The 18,251-nt window shown below is 44.2% G+C and overlaps 4 protein-coding genes across 6 annotated transcripts; 2 read left to right on the top strand and 2 right to left on the bottom strand.

Annotated features, from left to right (window-relative positions):
- The first annotated feature begins 3,181 nt into the window (after positions 1-3,181).
- chrm2b (cholinergic receptor, muscarinic 2b) lies at positions 3,182-5,678 on the top strand. The gene is made up of 2 exons (XM_028959252.1): positions 3,182-3,232; positions 3,893-5,678. Exon 2 carries the CDS (start codon positions 3,919-3,921, stop codon positions 5,257-5,259), a length of 1,341 nt encoding a protein of 446 aa, XP_028815085.1. The 5' UTR covers positions 3,182-3,232; positions 3,893-3,918; the 3' UTR covers positions 5,260-5,678.
- fbxl14a (F-box and leucine-rich repeat protein 14a) lies at positions 5,584-8,195 on the bottom strand. Its single transcript, XM_028959254.1, has one exon. The coding sequence runs from the start codon at positions 7,686-7,688 to the stop codon at positions 6,486-6,488; it is 1,203 nt and encodes a 400-aa protein (XP_028815087.1). The 5' UTR covers positions 7,689-8,195; the 3' UTR covers positions 5,584-6,485.
- A 479-nt stretch (positions 8,196-8,674) lies between these two features.
- On the bottom strand, positions 8,675-14,387 carry prr5a (proline rich 5a (renal)). Its single transcript, XM_028959253.1, has 10 exons — positions 13,490-14,387; positions 12,422-12,600; positions 11,834-11,944; positions 11,634-11,714; positions 11,360-11,408; positions 10,719-10,776; positions 10,540-10,631; positions 9,989-10,129; positions 9,765-9,903; positions 8,675-9,636 (listed from the first exon to the last, which is right to left on the bottom strand). The coding sequence occupies exons 2-10, from the start codon at positions 12,544-12,546 to the stop codon at positions 9,113-9,115; spliced, it is 1,320 nt and encodes a 439-aa protein (XP_028815086.1). The 5' UTR covers positions 12,547-12,600; positions 13,490-14,387; the 3' UTR covers positions 8,675-9,112.
- Positions 13,416-17,261, top strand: rad52 (RAD52 homolog, DNA repair protein). Of its 3 annotated transcripts, XM_028959251.1 has the most exons (11): positions 13,416-14,664; positions 14,755-14,856; positions 14,930-15,023; positions 15,097-15,164; positions 15,251-15,369; positions 15,718-15,793; positions 15,880-16,148; positions 16,228-16,427; positions 16,583-16,675; positions 16,761-17,015; positions 17,124-17,261. In XM_028959251.1, exons 1-11 carry the CDS (start codon positions 14,509-14,511, stop codon positions 17,183-17,185), a joined length of 1,494 nt encoding a protein of 497 aa, XP_028815084.1. In that variant the 5' UTR covers positions 13,416-14,508; the 3' UTR covers positions 17,186-17,261. The 3 variants fall into 3 exon arrangements, 2 of the variants coding, with proteins under 2 accessions (XP_028815084.1, XP_028815083.1); XM_028959250.1 differs by having other exon boundaries at positions 13,416-14,856; XR_003742937.1 differs by lacking the exon at positions 17,124-17,261 and having other exon boundaries at positions 13,419-14,856; positions 16,228-16,476; positions 16,761-16,901.
- The last annotated feature ends 990 nt before the right edge of the window (positions 17,262-18,251 follow it).

Raw genomic sequence — 18,251 nt, 5'->3', positions numbered from 1 at the left:
TATCTTAATACTTTACATGATATTTACATGCCAAATCGGGTAAACATGCAAACCAGAGGTCAAAGTTTTCCAATCCATGCATGGTGATGGATTTTCCTAAAGAACCACAGTGGAGGCCAAAGGCCATGCAGCTAAAACTGGCTGCATGCTGGCTCCCCAGGAAGATACATTTTTTCTCAGTGAAGGCTGACATCAGAATCACATGATGTGCTCGATTCTCATAAGCGCACGATACCAAATCGTACTTACATTGTTTAATGCTTGTTGTTTATTAGTACATTAACTACCAACGAGTATCTGATATCATCTCTCGGTGGACAAAAGCCATTATGATGCATCATGTTCTGTGCTATTGCATCATCGCATGACTGGAACAATGAGTGTTTAGGCAGGAAATAGAATTTCTCCTGGATCCTGTGGACAAAACACAACACTTGCATGATCCAAACTATCCCCTATTTCAAAAAATCTTCACTATAGAACTCTTCACAATATTTTTGGTACTTAGTTCCTTATTTTCTTAAAGTTCACACAATATATCAACCGAACATTTTAAGTTATGGAAGGAAGATGAGCAGACTGGTTTAATTAGCTACTCATTAGCATGGTGAGGCTCATTATTCTGAGGATCTGATTGCCGGGTGAGCTGCTTGAACACAACATCCCTGCTGATCCAAGACTCCAGAGGGTGGGAAACAGATGCCCTGTCAGCAGTATAGATCTACAGTCCTCCCACAGTACACGATCGCTCTAGTAAACATAGCTCCTTATCACTATTCTGTTTCTGAAATGTCCTGAATGTCAAGGCAACGTCCCCCGTTTTCAGTCACCTCCACATCGGCACGTGCATCTGATTTTCAACCTGCGGTTATTAAACAGCATGATGCAACTCATACACATGACGGCAGTGCAGAACTTGCCATCTCTCCAGTGATGCTGTTTTCTGTGCTTAGCTGTTGTGTACTTTACCAGCATAAGCTACTGTCAGTACCAGTCAAATTATCACACGCTATTTCTTGTTTTTGAGTGTCAGTGTTTGTGCAGCTGAAGCTCTGGACAAAAAGAGAGAGGTTTCCATCTCTAGGATCCTCGGCTTCCACGTGAGCCATCTCCAAAATAAAAAATATTATAACGCATTCATTTTTTTCCTGTGAATTTCCTTGATTTCTCAAATTAAAAATTTTATTGGATTAATTGGAAGGCACTGAGCAACATAGCAATGCTCCACAGCTCACGTGCAAAAAACTATACAAAAGCTGATGTAAAACTGGAGGTGTAAAATCTGAATTAATCGGAGGAAACAGAAAGAGGCCTGGAAAGCATCATTACTGCGGGTTCTGAAATGCCAGCACCACTCAGTGGCAATGGTGAGAATCACAGTGAGCTGTTCAGTATACCGCACAAGCCTTCTTCACACACTGCTACCAAAAATGGTCATCGCATATAAAAGGTATTAAAAAAAAAAAAGTTTGGACGCACGCACTCTATAGACAAATGTATAAAACACGTGACTATTTTTTAATAGAAGAAATGTTTTATTGGGGGATGAATAAAGACGGGTGTCGCTGCCTGGCCACACACCACCAGGGATATAATGGGCTCGCTCCTTTCTGGAGTGAAGAGATTATTTTGATGAACTCCCCAAGTCACCGCAGGAACGCTGAATAGCAGTGAATGACGCTGAATAAACAGACTCAGACCTCCTGTGTTAATGCATGATTTTTATACCGCAGACAGATCAAATCGCAGTTACAATAAGGAAAACACCCATGCACTCTTTTCGTAATAATATTTTTCTATTTCAGTCAGGAAAACACACCTCTGAGATGATTAGGTGGTCATGTAACTACTTACGAAATGGTTTTGTAAGTATATATAATTCCGCAGGTGGTGTATTTCTTGACCTTTTATGGTTTTGTCAGCAAGTCTTGCTAACTCTTGATCTTTCAAGTTGAAATTGGTTTTAAGCATTTCAAAATAAACAGCTCTTCGCTGCAGTCAGCGCAAGTCATTCAGAGTCATTTCCTGGTGGAAAGCAGAGGTCTGGTTCGTGTCTTGGTGCTTACGGTTCTTTGACAGCACGGCTTCACCGTCTCCTTCGCAGAGACTCCGCGGCATGCTGCATGTATCCCCAAACACGATTTATGTTATATTCATTCATCATGAACTTCTAGCCAAGTTGATTTAAACTCACACTTAAGCACACACACACACACACACACACACACACAGACCAGTGAATGCAGGATAACGTAAGAACATTTCAGGTCATGCCTGGTTTTGAATGAATCCTCTGAAGCTCTTTAATGAATGTTTACACACATGAATCTGACCAGAGCGCTTCTGAGGACTGTGCTGGCCCGGAGAAACGAGGCAGGCTTTAAAAAAAGGAAGAAAAAAGAAGACGCAATGCGCGACAGTTCATCATCCTTTAGCTCCTGTTAATTTGTTTGATTGATAAATTAATCAGCTTGCTGCACAATCAACCCCCTGCTGGCGAATCCTGCTTCACACCCGTGTTTATTTATACATTGCTCTGGAGATGAATTCGTTTAGAAGTTCACTTTAAACATCTACTTTCGAGACCTCTTCACAGTGTCTCTCTCTGGCTCCGATCTCAAGTAGCGAAAATGCATCACCTCTATTGTAACGGGGGAAGATTCAAAAGAGGTTCCCACCCAAACCCTTTACGTTTCTGGGCACGTGGGGTTCTCGCAAGCACCCCGCAACTACGAACAGGACCAGCATATTTAAAGAATGGATGTAACCTGGAATGCCAGGGTTTGTATAAGAGATTCAGGACCAGGCACTTCCACTTAGCAGCAGCCATTTTTTTTTACCTTTTTCTACTCAACCTTCAGTAAACCACCTCAACAACAGTGTTGTTTTTATCCCTGTTGCAACTGTCATTTCATCTAAGTCAGCAATTACTTCACCAGAACTGTAATAATTGTTATGCCATACCAGGCCTAGTCACCAACCATGGAATTTGATGCCATACACCCTTCCTGGAGTTATGTACAGTTTTGTACAGGTGTGTACAGGTGTAGGTTCTTACATGCTTTTCGCTCCTTGTAATGGAAGACTGGACGGAATGTTACCGGCATGCAGCACTGTCACCGTACGGCGCGCTACCGCCGCGCCACTCCTCACGCTCACGCGCGAACTTGCGCCACGTGCACGCGCACTGCGCACTGGCACGCCGGAGGGTCCGCGTTCACGACACCAGCAGGTATTCCTTGTTCATTGTTCGTTGCATTTTATTTTAACCTTTTTTGATTATAATATTCTTGACGTCATTCACTGTCTCCTACGTGTCAGTTGATGAAATGTGAACATGCATACATTTGTATTAAATGATAGAGATCATTAAAAGTTGAGCCTCGTTGTAATGGACAACGTATAAGAGCGCGTGGAAGTCCAACGCGTTTGGCCTTTGCTTTTAATTGAATTTGCGTGCGGAGTAGTCTTTAAAACCTGCTTTCAGTGTGCAGTGAAGACCAGAACTGGCCGTCATGTTGCAACCTCTCTGCGATATTTCACACGTAACCGCCTGCTGCTGTTCTCTCATTATGAAAGTTCCAGTGCTTTAATCTCGCTGCTGTTACGTGAAAATAACCCCACATACATTCTTTGTAACAATCGTTATTGTGTACTCGTATATAATACACATGTCTAATATTAGTATTCATGTTTTTGGTGTAGAACGTAGACTATGTAGACTACATAAACATGCCTCTGATTAATTTTTGTTTTCCACCCACCCAAACCAGGTCGTGGATGAAATATTAAAACCATTTGAAACTACTGCCATGAATAATTAAGTATGATCATTCTTTATAGGACTTTAATTGTTCATAAAACATATTGCCCTTTTTCTCTTTTATTCTAGTCTTCTATTCAAACGGATCGGATTTAATGGAGGCAACAGAGAACTTTTCCACTCCCAGCCCAGTCTTGAATGAAGCCAACAGCACCAAGCTGTCCCTGCAGAGCCCTTACAGCACTGCCGAGGTGGTGATCATCGCTTTGGGACTGGGAACGCTGAGCCTGGTCACAGTGATAGGTAATATACTGGTCATACTCTCCATAAAGGTCAACAGGAACCTGCAGACTGTCAACAACTACTTCCTGTTCAGCCTCGCGTGTGCCGATCTTGTCATTGGCTTGTTCTCCATGAACCTTTACACGGTTTACATTGTGATTGGCTACTGGCCGCTCGGCCCTGTGGTTTGTGACTTGTGGCTGGCCCTTGACTACGTCATGAGCAACGCATCAGTGATGAACCTTCTCATCATAAGCTTTGATCGCTATTTCTGCATAACGAAGCCGCTGAGCTACCCTGTCAGCAGGACCACCAAAATAGCAGGCGTGATGATTGCAGCAGCTTGGATCGTTTCCTTCATTTTATGGGCCCCAGCCATTCTCTTCTGGCAGTTTATCGTGGGTGAACGGACGGTTCCGGAAGGAGAGTGCTACATCCAGTTCTTCTCCAACGCTGTTGTAACTTTTGGTACAGCGATCGCCGCCTTCTACCTGCCAGTGGTGACTATGATAGTGCTGTACTGGCAGATCTCCAGAGCAAGCAGGAGCCGCGTGTGGAGAAACAGGATTCGGGACGAGGTACAGAGCAGCAGGGACGTACATCGGGATATGCGCATGCAAGAGAATGGGACGCAACACACCTCGGATGTCGGCACAGAGGATGCCACCACCGGGGAGGACTTGGACACAGAGAACGAGTCGACCTCGGGCAGCGTCCTTGCTTCGTCCAACTACAAAGACGGGGAGGGAGTCACCGCAAACACCAACGGGCGGGACAATCCCGGGGCGTCTCAGTCCAAGGGGGAAACAAGGTGGTCCAAGCTCACTTGCGTGACTGTCTCTGGACTTGGCTTCACGCCTGCTGTGTTAAAGGTGGACGGCCATTCTCGGCCAGTCACAAGGCCCGAGAAAGTCCGCCGACCACCCAAGCGCCGAAAGCCCGGGGCCGCCCCGCTGAGAGAGAAAAAGGTGACGCGGACAATCATGGCCATTTTGTTGGCGTTCATTGTCACGTGGACCCCCTACAACGTCATGGTCCTCATCAACACGTTCTGCACCAGCTGCGTACCTGGCTCCATGTGGACCTTCGGCTACCTGCTTTGCTACATCAACAGCACCGTGAATCCGGCGTGCTACGCCCTCTGCAACATCACATTCAAGAACACCTTCAAACAGCTCCTGTTCTGTCGGTGCAAAAACGTTACTTCAAAATGAGCGGAAACTGCAATTTTTGAGCAATGTGGACTACTTGAATATATCTGCAGTAAATCAGACCTTAACGTTCCATATATCCTTTATGTTATACTTTAATGCACAACTCGTCTCTTTGGGAGAAATCATGACTTTTTGACCCATTTTCAGCTACTATGTATACGAAGCGAACTGGTCTTCGGTTGGCGAGCTACAAATTTTATAAACGTAATGGCATCAGGGTGTAAACTTTGCAGGCTCGTCTTTACTGTACAGAAGCACCGCAACAATTCTTTACTTGCAGAACATGCAAGAAGACTGCAAATGAGAATTTACTGGACAGACATACAGGGTTGATGTTTCGGTTTATTTGTGGTCAGAATACATAAGAGCATACATGTAATCAGTAGAATATATTGTAAATAAACAAGCAATACAATACAGAATGACAACTTGGGCAGTTCTTCCAAAATCATGTAATGACAAACAATGCTTTTGAAATCAATGGCAATTTAATAAAAGGAATAATGTACATTTAGTTTTCTTATTCTTAAAAAAAAAAATCTGGTTCGTGTCCAGTTATTACTTTTAAGTTTTGCATTCAGTTGGAGGAAACAAAATGCTTAAATCTAATATTTTGTAATACAGACAAAATGACTGTACAGAAAAAAGGGGAATTATTATAATTATTAAGAAAAGAAAAAAAAACGACATGAAACATGACTGGCAGCATGACTTCAGCCACAAAAACAAGGCAATGTAATATTTCTAATCCATTTCTCAAACAGGATTCAGAACGTTTGTCATGTGGACAGAAGAAATTACATTTCCCTGTGCAATGAAATTCTTTCTTTGCTGTCCACATACGAATGCAGAGTTAAAGAGTTTAGAGCACGTTCAACACCACATAATTAACACTCGTAATGAAATTCGTTGGCTTGAAGCACTATTCAGATATCGCCTGAGGGATCACCTTTAAAAAAAAATTATTATAACAAACAAAAGGTTGAAACAAACAAAAACTGAATTTCTCATCAGTGAGAAATGTGTAAATCACCAAGAAGAACCAGCTTCAATATGAAGTACAATAATCAGTGCAGAAGATGAACGCTTGGTCAGAACATGCTGTATGTAATGACCTTAAAAAAAAAATAAAATAAAAATATATTTTGTTACTGCACTTAATGCAAGATTCAATTTTAACCTGACAAATGGATGTGGGGTTTGGCTGAGGTAGATCTAGTAGTAGGTCACCTAACTCTTTCCCCTTCTGTCATTTGCCATAGTCCCAAGTTTAACACTTTAAGGCACGGGAGCTGCGTTATCCGCTCTAGTCCCCGTTTGGTGATCTTGGTACATCCGTAAAGGTCAATTCCGGTCAGCTGCGTCAGGTGGTCGGAAATGAGCTCCAGTCCTCTGTCCGTAATCCGGACGCACTGGCCAATGTTCAGGGTCTTCAGTTCGTGCATGTGACGGACCATTCTGTTGACCCCGTCGTCACTAATGTGGCAGGAACACAGCGACAGTGACTTCAGCTTATACAAACCCTGGGCGATATGGGCCAAACTCTCATCCCCGACCTTGTCACAGAAGGAGACGTCTAGTCCGTACAGCCGCAAGGTGCCAGTGGCCAGGTGCATGATGCCAGAGTCGCTGATGTTGTCGCAAGACCTCAGATTCACACTCCAGAGCTGATTCATGTGTGACAGGTGAATCATGCCGGCGTCCGAAATCCCACCACAGAAGCTCAGGTTCAGGACTTTCAGCTTGTTCAGGCCCTTGGATATGTGTTTCAGTGACAAGTCGGTCAGCTTTTGACAGTCCTGCAAGGTCAAATTCTCCAAGCTGAGGCAACCCTCCGCCGCACTCCGCGTCATTCCGGCCAGATGGCCGATGCCCACGTCCGACACGTGCCTACAGCTGCGAAGGTTGAGACTCTTCAGCTTGTGCAACCCCCAGGCGACCAGCAGCAGGCCAGTGTTCGTGATGCTGCTGCACCCGCCGAGGTCCAGGAACTGGAGATTCTTCAAGAACTGGGCGATCCGTCCCAGGCTGGAGTCCGTGATCTGCTTGCAGAGGCTGAGATTCAGGACCAGCAGGGAGGGGATCTCCTGCACGAACGCGTGGCCCAGCCCATTATCCGTCAAGTTGTAGCAGCCGCTCAGGTTAAGGCTCTCTATGTTGGGCATCCCCTGGATCACGTAGCTGAGGCTGCGCCTCAGGCTGAGGATTTGCACCTTCTTGATCCCGCGGGTCTGCAGGCTGGGGAACAGGGACGGGTTCGCTCGCCTCAGATGCAGCTTGGCTTCCAGACCCCTCCACACCGACTTGTGGTACGACGCGTCCCGCCACGCCGCGCACACCTGAGCCACTCGGCCCTTGTCCTTTATGTCCAGGTAGCTGAAGATCATGGCGAGGATCTCCGGGAACAGGGCTGAGATGTGGGTCTCCATTTGTGTGCGAGAGCGATTTCAGTCAGAACGCCGCTTCGATCCCGTGACGACGGACGTTAACCGAGCCGTTCGCAAACTTTACTCCAAAAAGTAGTCATTCCAGCTGAAAACTTTTTTCCTGATCCGCCACCGCGGAGTTGTATCGTCGCAAAATGTGTATTCGCAAGACCAGCAGAAACGTGCGCCGCTTCGGGGCAACTAGTCCACAAGACGGGGGAGCGTAACCCCACAAACGACGCGGTTTAACGAGCGAAGCGCCGCTCTGCTAACGTTAGCAGAGCGAGGGGCGCGACGGCGCAAACGCGTCGGCAAAAGAACCCGAGGTCAACTTTTGAATTAGAAAACCACCCGCCCCGATGTCCGAAGGCAAATCCGCGGAGGGTGTTTGAGGAAACGCGGAGAAAAAGCCGCAGCAAAGTCTTCGTTGGTAGCTCCTCCGGTCGGGGGGAAAAAACGGGCCGGTTAGCAAAATGCTAAGAGACGAGCCGCGTTTCCTCTTTGAGACGAGCGGACGCGCTTCCTGTTGCCTTTGTCTAACGTGGGGGGTGCGGGCCTCGCGTGGGAGTTTGTCTTGTTCGTTTTTATACGTCCGACGCGACACTTTGTGCGTTTCTGTTGTACCGCGAACGTGTTCGACTCGATACAAATTTTACAGCCGTAAAAGTAAGCGGCCATTAAATTGCGACCGACACGCACGATCCGATCATTCTACGTACACCCCCCGTAAACAGTTTGTTGGTTTGACCCAAAGAGTACCTATGCAAAAACAAAGCTAGTCATTTGTCGTAAAAAAGTAAAAAAGTAATCACGAGATTCACGGAAAGTTATCACGAGTGGCATTCGGGTATATATTATATAACCCTTAACATGACAATTTATTTTTTAAAATAAATGCCTTAAATGTAAATGTCATGTTTATGCATCCATTTTGTGTACCATGTGGTTTTCAGTGCTTGTATGAATAAATCATCACCACATTATCCGGATTGTTAAAGAAAAAAGGTTTGTATTTAAAACAATTAAACACATTGATATCATAAATGCAATTTCAATGATACAAAACAAAAGGCAAACATTTTAGCTACAAAATACAATAAATAGCATTTACTTTACTACATTTAAAACTCCCCCCTTTCACTTAACCAACCATCTGCTAAAAAGCTACACAAGACTAGTATTGCAATTATAAAAGTTTTTAAAAGCATTCAGTTTGTCAAATGGTTTGAACATAATTAAAGAAATGAATTTCAGAACATGTCAAACTGCTGTAGCGGGCTTTAGCCCTTACTCCAGATATAACAAAGTGTGCATATTTCAACTATGAAAAAGCATACAAATCTTATTCTTGTAGCACAACATTACAAACTGGAAACTGAATCAAAAGGAAGTGTTTTCCCATACATTGGTTTTCTTTCTTAAACATGTCAGCTTGTCTGCCGACTTGCCTCAAAAGAATCTGAGGTGCAGTGGGAGAAGTTAATAAATATCCCTTCTTGGTCTGAATCAATCGATTCCAGGCCTTGGGCAGTGATGGTCTCCGGGCTCGATGAGCAGCTAGCGGGTGAGCAAAGCGCCGTGCTCAGCTCAGCGGAGCAGTGCTTACTGTCTGCTGAGTGGAGCGGCCCAGCAGGATGTGGACAGAAGTGAGGGGTGAGAAGCCCAGGCTGGACGGAAGCGCCTCGCAAGCCGAGTTCGTGATCTAGGGAGAGTTTGGGAGTGGAGCCGGTATCCACTCCGGTGGCCAGCGCTGGGTAGCCTTGCTGCTCCAAGCAGGTGGAGACCTCGCAGGCCGAATGACGGCGAATGCCCACACTGCCCAGTGAGCCAACCTCAGAATCGTATTCTGCCACTGGGGTTAGCAAGGGAATATTGTAGCTCTTTGAGCGTACAACGGGGTTGGTGCCGTGCACAATGGCCTGCTTCGACCAGGACCACTGCAAGTGCTTTTCTGTTTAAAGAAAAAAGAGAAAATTGTTCAGGCGCAATTATATTTGATTATTCTTTTAAAAAAAAGTTGTAGCTTTATTCACTAAAATCCCCAATAATTGGCCAACATTAGGAGGAGTTGTCCTTTACCCAGAATACATGAGCAATCTGTGGAGCTGTTGTCATGGGAGCACAGTCCTTGTGTGCCCAGGTATGGAGACACGACTTTCTGAATCAGGGTCTCCAGTTTGATGTATTCTTCAGTAATCCCTTTTGACTCATGAACTCCCTGGAACACATCAAGGAGTAAAATTAAATGAAGTTTAAAATCGAACAAATCTAGCGTAATGTATTCTTCATGTGAAAAACTGTACCTGCAGCACTAGCAACATCTGAATAATAGACGGTGGCACACGGGCACGCGGCCGTGACAACGCCTCCTCCAGCTTTGTGTTAAGAGTGATGGTATTTCGGAAATGCAGCAGTGCCAGCTGCCTCACAGATGGCTCCTTCCCCTGACAGTGCAAAATGCACAAACATCGGGCTAATTTACTGCTTGTATGTGCCACAACTATCAATACTTCACCCCAATAGAAACATGTTCAAGAATATGAAAGACAGACTAAACACAATAAAAGATGTTGCAAACTATTTCACTTCTATTTACAGTGAGAGTTAAACGTTTCTCGCTTCAGTCATTAAGTTGATAGTGTAGCAAGAAATGTTATTCTTGCATTGCCTGTGTCCCCTGTTTGCACTTTATGTAGTCCCGTTTGTCTGTGTAACACATATGCACTTTATGTCAGAATGTAACTTTGTTTAATTGTTTAAATGTTATATGTAGCACTATATACGGTCTAACATGTATGTAGCTGAAATGACAATGAAGCTCAACTTCAGCAAACAGTACAGAAAGTATATTTACTTGAACTGGGTGGAAAATGGCTTGAAGCATTGAAAGAATGTCAGTGAAAAAGAAGTCCCAAGTCTCAGCCAAAGAATCCAGTAGTTTTTGACCTGTGGAATTAACAAAAGAGAAAAGAAATTTATGCATGTGCTATAAACAAATATAATGTGCAAACTGATTATGTTGGAAAAACATACCCTCATAAAACCTTATTTTGTCCCTTAAAATAACCATGCCCTTTGTCAGTAACTGGTTCTGTCGGCGGGGAAAGAAAAGATATGGATTGACATATTTAAGGTTTTCAATGCATTTCAAATGAGCGAAAAAACAAGGAGGTAGGAAAAAAAATCTGAAAAGAAAAGACAAACATCGAGCAGAACAGATGTGAAAAACGATAACAGACAATAAACCAGTCCCCCAGCAGGGGGCGCCAGAATGTAGGTTCAAACAGCCACAGCCAGCATGAGGAAGGCCTTTTTCCTTCCTCGCCTGTTGGGAGAAATGCACTGCCTCTATAGTCCTTTCCTATGGTCCTTCCACTTTCGCTTTAACATATGAAATGTGTTTTTATGCTGATGAAACAAACATAATTCCACTTGGCAGTCTTTTTCTAGTGCAAATGTTTTGTATATATTCTGCAACATTAGAACTGATATTGTCATTTTGCATGTGAACCATCCACCAATCAATATCAATAATGTGACACTCAATGCAGTTTCATGAAAACTGAGCACCCTGGTACGGGGCTCCTGGTACGTGTTATAATTTTTCTTCCTCAGGTAAAGTAACAAGCATAGCATCAGCCACTGAGATGAATGAGGTCTTTTTGACCACTCACCTGAAGGTATTCCGTGAAGAATGAGCCAAGTTCTGTTTTTAACAGTTGTCTAAAAAACAAGATAAAATGGCGTTGATGCTTAAAAAATAAAAACGCATTTAGATACTAAAGAATGTACTCAACACAATCTACTATTGTGTGTGTGTGACAATAACGAAAGCTTAAAAGTCAAAATCAAGGCTTCCACTTGGTTTAAATTTATGTAAAAAGGGTACACTGACTAAAAATATGATGACACTTCCTCAGGAAGTTGCTTAATCAGGTCTAACCTCACCTTACACCCTCATTCAGCACATAGAGTTCATTGTCAGCCAAGCCCTTCTTCTGGAACACAGCGATCACTGCATTGTGTATGCTAAGGAAAATCAATAGAAATGGTGAAATGGCACAAATTTGATAGAAATCTGAATTAACATGCATTTTCCAAATAGCCAACAATTCATCTCTCTTTTACAAACACACACACACACACACCTGTTCCATGTAGCATTCGGACCTGTCCCACTTTCCTCTATGGAAGCTTTCTCGCTCTTGCCGAGCTGGCTCAGATTAGGGGAACTCACCAACTTCAGTCGGTAGAGAGTCCTCATGATTGGAATAAATAGCAAGAAATGAGTCGGAATGAGAGCTGTGACCAAGGGGTGGAGTGATAAAAACTTTTGGAGGGAAAAAAAAAAACAGAACAATAGTTGCTTAATGCCTTCTTGAGAAATTAAATGAAAATTCCTTTTCTCATGCTCACTCCCACCACCGAATCACAGGCGGCTTTCTGTTTCAACGTGGCCCCAGTTGTGCAAGGTTGCGTTCACACATTATAGGGTGCGAGTATTTCTAACACTTCGGAAGAGAGAACCAAACATACTTCCCATTTTATCAGAAGCCGGAGAACTGAGTTTTTCTGTTATCTCCTGGCTGAGCACGGACTAAAATATGTGATGGGACGCACCGGGCATAATTGGCTCGACGCTTAGCTTAAAGAGAAACTCAATAAGAAAACTGGACCGCACAACTAAAAGGACATCATACCCAAACGGTCTTATATGTGTTGTACCTATTTCTTACCTTCTGATTGGATGATTCCCATCCATGTGCAGACAATGTGGTAAAGTGGAGAGGGTGGTGAAGCTGAGTGAAACGGGTCTGGCTGTGGGTACGAAGGCACGCCTCCCCTGCAGTCCGTCCAGCATCTTTCACATACGAGGTATGGACAACCGGGCACATTCAGAACATGTCCGCAGAACCTGAGACAGAAACGGGCACATTTTTTCATACCACTGCACACCACTATTATGCATGTGGTCAGACCACCGCCTTGAGAGACCTGGTGTATTCTTGTACAAACAACAGGCTGTGCAAATAATTATTTTTCCACCGATATTCTTATCTACAAGCAAGCTTTGGGTCAAGAGCGTTCCCAGTAAACAGTCAATATATCAATACTGCCATTTATTATTAAACTCATTTCATTAGTTTATGTAGTTGTGCTTCACATCATAAATGGGATTCACCCTAAAATGTAAAGATGATTTTAGGCCTTCTGTATATAATTAGAAGAAAAAAAAACCCTGTCGATGTGCTATTAACTTTTCGGGAGAACGTAATGCGGATTTTTTTTAAATGCAGCGCCCCCTAGCGGGCGAGGCGCAGACCGCCCACATGTTTTAACAAAGAGATCCTGTATAACAAAGAGTTGCATCACACTCAAGTCGAGCTCAGCGCAGCGCAGCGCAGCGCTCGGCGATTATTGATGTCGTGTCAATAGAAGCAGGCAAATATAACGAATGCAACTAAACGGCGGCGTGGGAGTGGGCAGACATGGGCAGACGGGCTACCTGTATGAAACTCGGTTTTAACCAAAAAAAAAAAAAAAACTTCACCCCCATAAACACCCACCGCGTGCCAGTTGTGAGCACCGGGGGACCAGGAGGTTTCCACTTACTACATAGAAATAAAGCGAGTTCATTAAGCATCTTCTACTTCATTTTTTTGTTATCTGTTTTCTTTTTTTTTTTTTTTTTTTTGGGGGGGGGGGCGCTATTAAAAAACCAGACACATGCGTTATGCTGCACCTTAATGTACAGCTGCGGTAAAACACGCTGTAAAACACGGCAAAATAAAAACGCAACTCACCGTCCTGCCTCCGCCGAGCTGGGCGTCTGCGGACAATGGAGGCAAAGCCAGTGACAGAAAGCACGCTTCCCACCAGGATGCTCCGCGAGGGTGTTCGCGTCTGTCTGCGGACGCGTCGTTCCGTCTCGTCTTCTGTTCTGTTCTGTTCTTTTGGTTTTTTTTGTCTGGTTCTCGCCCTCTCCGCGCCGTGGCTTGCTGGCAGCCAGGTGACCAGGACACGCGTATAATCCACGCACCCCAGCAGCGCTATAACTGCGCAATAAGCGCGACTTGCGTACTCCGCCATACAATTTAATGCCTACGCGTTCCGAACCCGTTCGCGAACAATAGCGCGTACCACTGACCTCAATCTTTTCCCGCTGACTATTTCAGTCCCGTCCGGCGCCATCTGCCAGGGGTTTAATAAGACACTTTAATACGCCTCTGGTATGAATTCGTGTTTAATTGCATTATTGATTTGAATGGGGGCGGTTCGTTTGTAACTTGTTCAGCGGTTCTGTCTACCCAACTGTTGGTGGAATGAATACATAAAAAAGGCCGAAGATATAATTAATTTAATCTAATAATCCAAACCAGCAATTGCATGACGTTATTAGTACATCATGTAACTTTAAACAACTGCTACAATCACTATAGCCTAAAGCCCTACGACGCTGGCTGATGAGGATTATGCATAGACTAGTACATGATGTGCTATGACGTTTGGGCGCGTTCAAGACGCGTCGCGTAGCCCTTAAGCAAAACCATCGCCGCATTAACAAGACAGGAAATGTACACATGCCAACACTACGGACGCGTACAAATTCGGATTTAGCGATCCATCCATTCGACGAGTCTCTTGTGATTCCAGACACTGCGCAGCACCGTACGATGAGGCGTGCGCCCGCGAACACGCCCAACGCCCCCCGCCCCGCGCATGCTCAGTTCTGCGCGTATCGGACGCGGGAAGAACTTTGAATCTTTCAATTCGCGTTCGAGTCGTTCTGCCACGAGGTTCGCGCTCGGCGCACCGCTGTCGTATGCGGCGAGCGTATGAAAGTACCACCAGCGAGAGTGGCCGTTCGGAGCAGCCCCGTCGTGTCGTCCGAGGTCGGGAACAGCGTGGCCGTAAGACCGAGAACATGAGCGCTTTTAATGGAGGGTGTGAAAAGTCCACCAACATGTGTTTTGGACAGGTACGTTTACCAAATGTCAACGTTTTGGCGTGCGTCGTCATTGTCATTGTCATTGTTATTGTTATTACGCGTTATGAAATAAAATTTCAGTATCAGTACACTGCAGAGGAGTACCAGGCGGTCCAAAGTGCCCTGCGTCAGAAACTCGGCCCGGAGTACATCAGCACCAGGATGGCTGGAGGCGGCCAGAAGGCAAGAGCCAGTGTCGTTTCTCCTGTGGTGTCACCAAAAGCGGAGCTTAACATTTTTTAATTATAATTTCTAGGTGTGTTACATAGAGGGACACAAAGTTATTAGTCTGGCCAATGAGGTGTTTGGGTACAATGGCTGGTCCCACTCCATCTCCCAGCAAAATGTTGGTAAGTATTTTGACGTGAATTAAAAAGTGACCCCACTGAGCATTTATCTGACTGGTTAAACGTACGTTTATAGACTTCGTGGACCTCATCAATGGAAAGTTTTACGTCGGCGTCAGTGCATTTGTTAAAGTTCAGTTGAAGGTAGGTAAGCTTTGATGCGTTGTTGGAAATAGATAATGGAGAATGAAAATGGTTTAGTTCCGTGATTCATAATGAATGATCTACAGGACGGTTCATTCCATGAAGATGTGGGATATGGAGTGAGCGAGGGACTCAAGTCCAAAGCCCTGTCACTGGAGAAGGCCAGGAAGGAAGCGGTGACTGATGGCCTGAAGAGAGCACTCAAGTACGTCTTGATAACTTACCTTACTGGAAAGAGGTTAATACTCCGTCCCAGTATTTTGTGGAAAATTCTGTTACTTCTAGTGCTTTTAATGCAAAGTTCACCGTGGGCATTTTCCGTGGTCATAATGGTATTGGTTCATGCTTTCATGCGGTTTCTCGACTTTTTACACTCATGCTGACTTCTGTAAAGGCTGTGTGATGAATTATTGTAATCATTGAGATTAATGTACAATAATTGCAATCTAGTGGTATGTGCAACATTAGATGCATTTTAAGCAAGGGTTCATGGAGCAAAAATGAATAATTATTTTAAAAAAAAATAAAAAAATCCTTTCTGATCTGTGATAAGATGCTTTGGAAATTCCCTCGGAAACTGCATCCTCAATAAGGAGTACCTCATAGCCATCAACAAAATTCCTAAACAGGTCAGCCTCATTCTACTGTGAACTACATTTAAAAAATAGTTTTGCAACGTTAGGTTGTCCTTAATTCTGAGACTGTTACCTTTCAGGCCCCACCACCACTAGATCCAGCGTTGACCAAGCGCTTGGACAATGATCCATCCGTGGAGAAGGCCAGGTATGGTAGTTTAGTCTCCAGTGACAGGCAGCGCGGGTTAATCAACATGGGAGAGAACATACCCAAAGACCATTCAAAGGCCCAGGTGGAGTCGGGGCGTCATGGAGACGGCAGTGGAGCCAGGACGTCATTCTCGCACAGTTCCGTGACCCGAATAGAACCCTTGCAAGAAACCGATGCTAAACCCATTAACATATGCCGGTCAGTATAACATGCATTTATTAATCATGTCCGATGGTGCTCCGCTCAAGCCAGCCACCTTATACTCCTTTTCCCCTAGGTCCACAGTGGACATGGCCAACCTGTCTACCTCTTCAGACTCCCATACTGACCTGAAGCAGAAGAGGAAACTGAGGCAGCAAGAGCTCCAGCAGAAGTTTCGCCAGGAAATGGAGGCCAAGAAGATGCAGCAGGGAGCGCAGTATTTAAAAACTGAGACTACAGAGTCTCCCGCTGACCGAGCCCCCATTGTAATGCAGGGTAGGAAGGATGACGGCAGTGTGTCAGGAACATCATTTGATCTCTTTAGGTTTTCATCTTTTTTTTTTTTTTTTGCTGATGATATTTTGCTACATGGTTTTATGTTGTGTATTGGAGTAGTGCGTTATCGACCGTGTCTTGACTGTTTTCTGTAGAGGCGTCAAAATTCAGAAATGACGGTGGAGCAAGGATTAGCCACAGCACACCCACTGCCATGCGGGCAATGCATCAGGAAGAGTATTTGGCTGGTAAGAGTTGGATACACTGTACTTCCGATAAAAGAAAAACAAAACAAAAAAACATTTAATTCTCTCTTCTCAAATCTTTTACCAGATGACCCAGAGCTGTGGGATTTTACCCTGGATGGTATCGATATGCTGGATCAGGCTCCTCCAAAGAAAACAGGAAGCCCTCGCTCCACAACGCCCAACAGTGCACACAAAATGATAACCCGGAGCAAGACACCGCATCGGGGCCCTTGCCTCCGGGCCCCTGCCCGGCCCCACGAACCTATTGTTCCTCGGAACCAGGAAGGATACGTGCAGTACAAGCCTCAGCACTCAGCAATGCGAGCTGCTGACCTGACAGGTGAGATCCTTTTTTTTTTTAAAGAAAAATTGTATGTATGCGACAGGAACCATTTGTTTTTAGGCTGTGTTCAACTCTTCTTTTGTTAATGCATCGTTCCTCCCCCAGGCGAACACGGTAGTCCACGCAGACAAGGACATTTAATAAAGAAACGAAAACTTGACACGTGAACTGTATGTTTTTATTTGGATTGTGAATGTTGGCATCTTCATGTTCTTTATCATTTGAACTTAATAAATTTGTTATGCAAAATCCTATGTCCACTGTATGTAATGTGTAATAAGTGTGTAATTTCACAAATAATTTTTTTAATTCCTTTTATTAATCTTTCACATGTACAAATTGTGCAGTGTTCACAGACCAAAAAAAAACAAAAAAAAAAAATGGAAGTGGCAACAGCCCCGGGCAACAAACGGAAAAGTGAAGAACTAAAAGCAGCAGTAATTGACAGTACTGGTTTTATTTTTGTTGTAGAAGTGGTGAAAATTTGCATGCAGAATTGAAGACATTGGTTTTGTGACGGAAAAGTGTGGTTATAATCGAAACGGTGCTTCTGGATAATTGAGAGGAGGATCCATGAAAAGTTCTTGTGCACTCAACACCAACACTGCATACGAAACTATACTTTTAAATGTGTTACAAGTACAAAGGTTAAACAACGTGAACTCTGCATTGCAGTAACTTTAATCTTCTCTAGAGAAGTCAACTTGTTTAATTCAGACGTGCACAAGAAAGTCACTTCTGTGTTGGAATGGCACAATTATGTGGCAGAGAAAATAGAGGATATGGCGTTAGCTTTTCAAATACTGTCACCAAACAAAATGTACCAACCAAAACTGAGATCCTCAGTCGTTCTAAAATAATTATACTTGAACATCCAAATTATTGTCATTTTAAATACATGTAATGTTTTATTTAGTCAGTTTTATGCTCAAATTGTTGTTTGTCAGTATATAACTTGAGCTGAAAGTAATGTGGGCAGTCTTTGCAACTAGATAATAACATACAAAGGCACCCTGAAAATCTTCAGAAGCATCAAGGCCAGTGGTGCACACATGCTTGTTTTGTCAAGTTTTCAGGGCAGGGGTATAGACACGCTTGGATGGGGGGGGGTGAAGGGAACGTGCCAACAGTATTTAAACCTTCAATAATATGACGCTCATATACATATAAACAAAATAACTTAAAGAAGGGGCGGGTTATAGACACATGCTTGGTCATGTCAAACAGATACAA

This window comes from Denticeps clupeoides, chromosome 17 (genome assembly GCF_900700375.1).
Source record: "Denticeps clupeoides chromosome 17, fDenClu1.1, whole genome shotgun sequence".
In the NCBI taxonomy this organism is placed as follows: Eukaryota; Metazoa; Chordata; class Actinopteri; order Clupeiformes; family Denticipitidae; genus Denticeps; species Denticeps clupeoides.
Note: the sequence above shows the minus strand (reverse complement) of the source record. Positions and strands in the feature narration are given on the sequence as shown.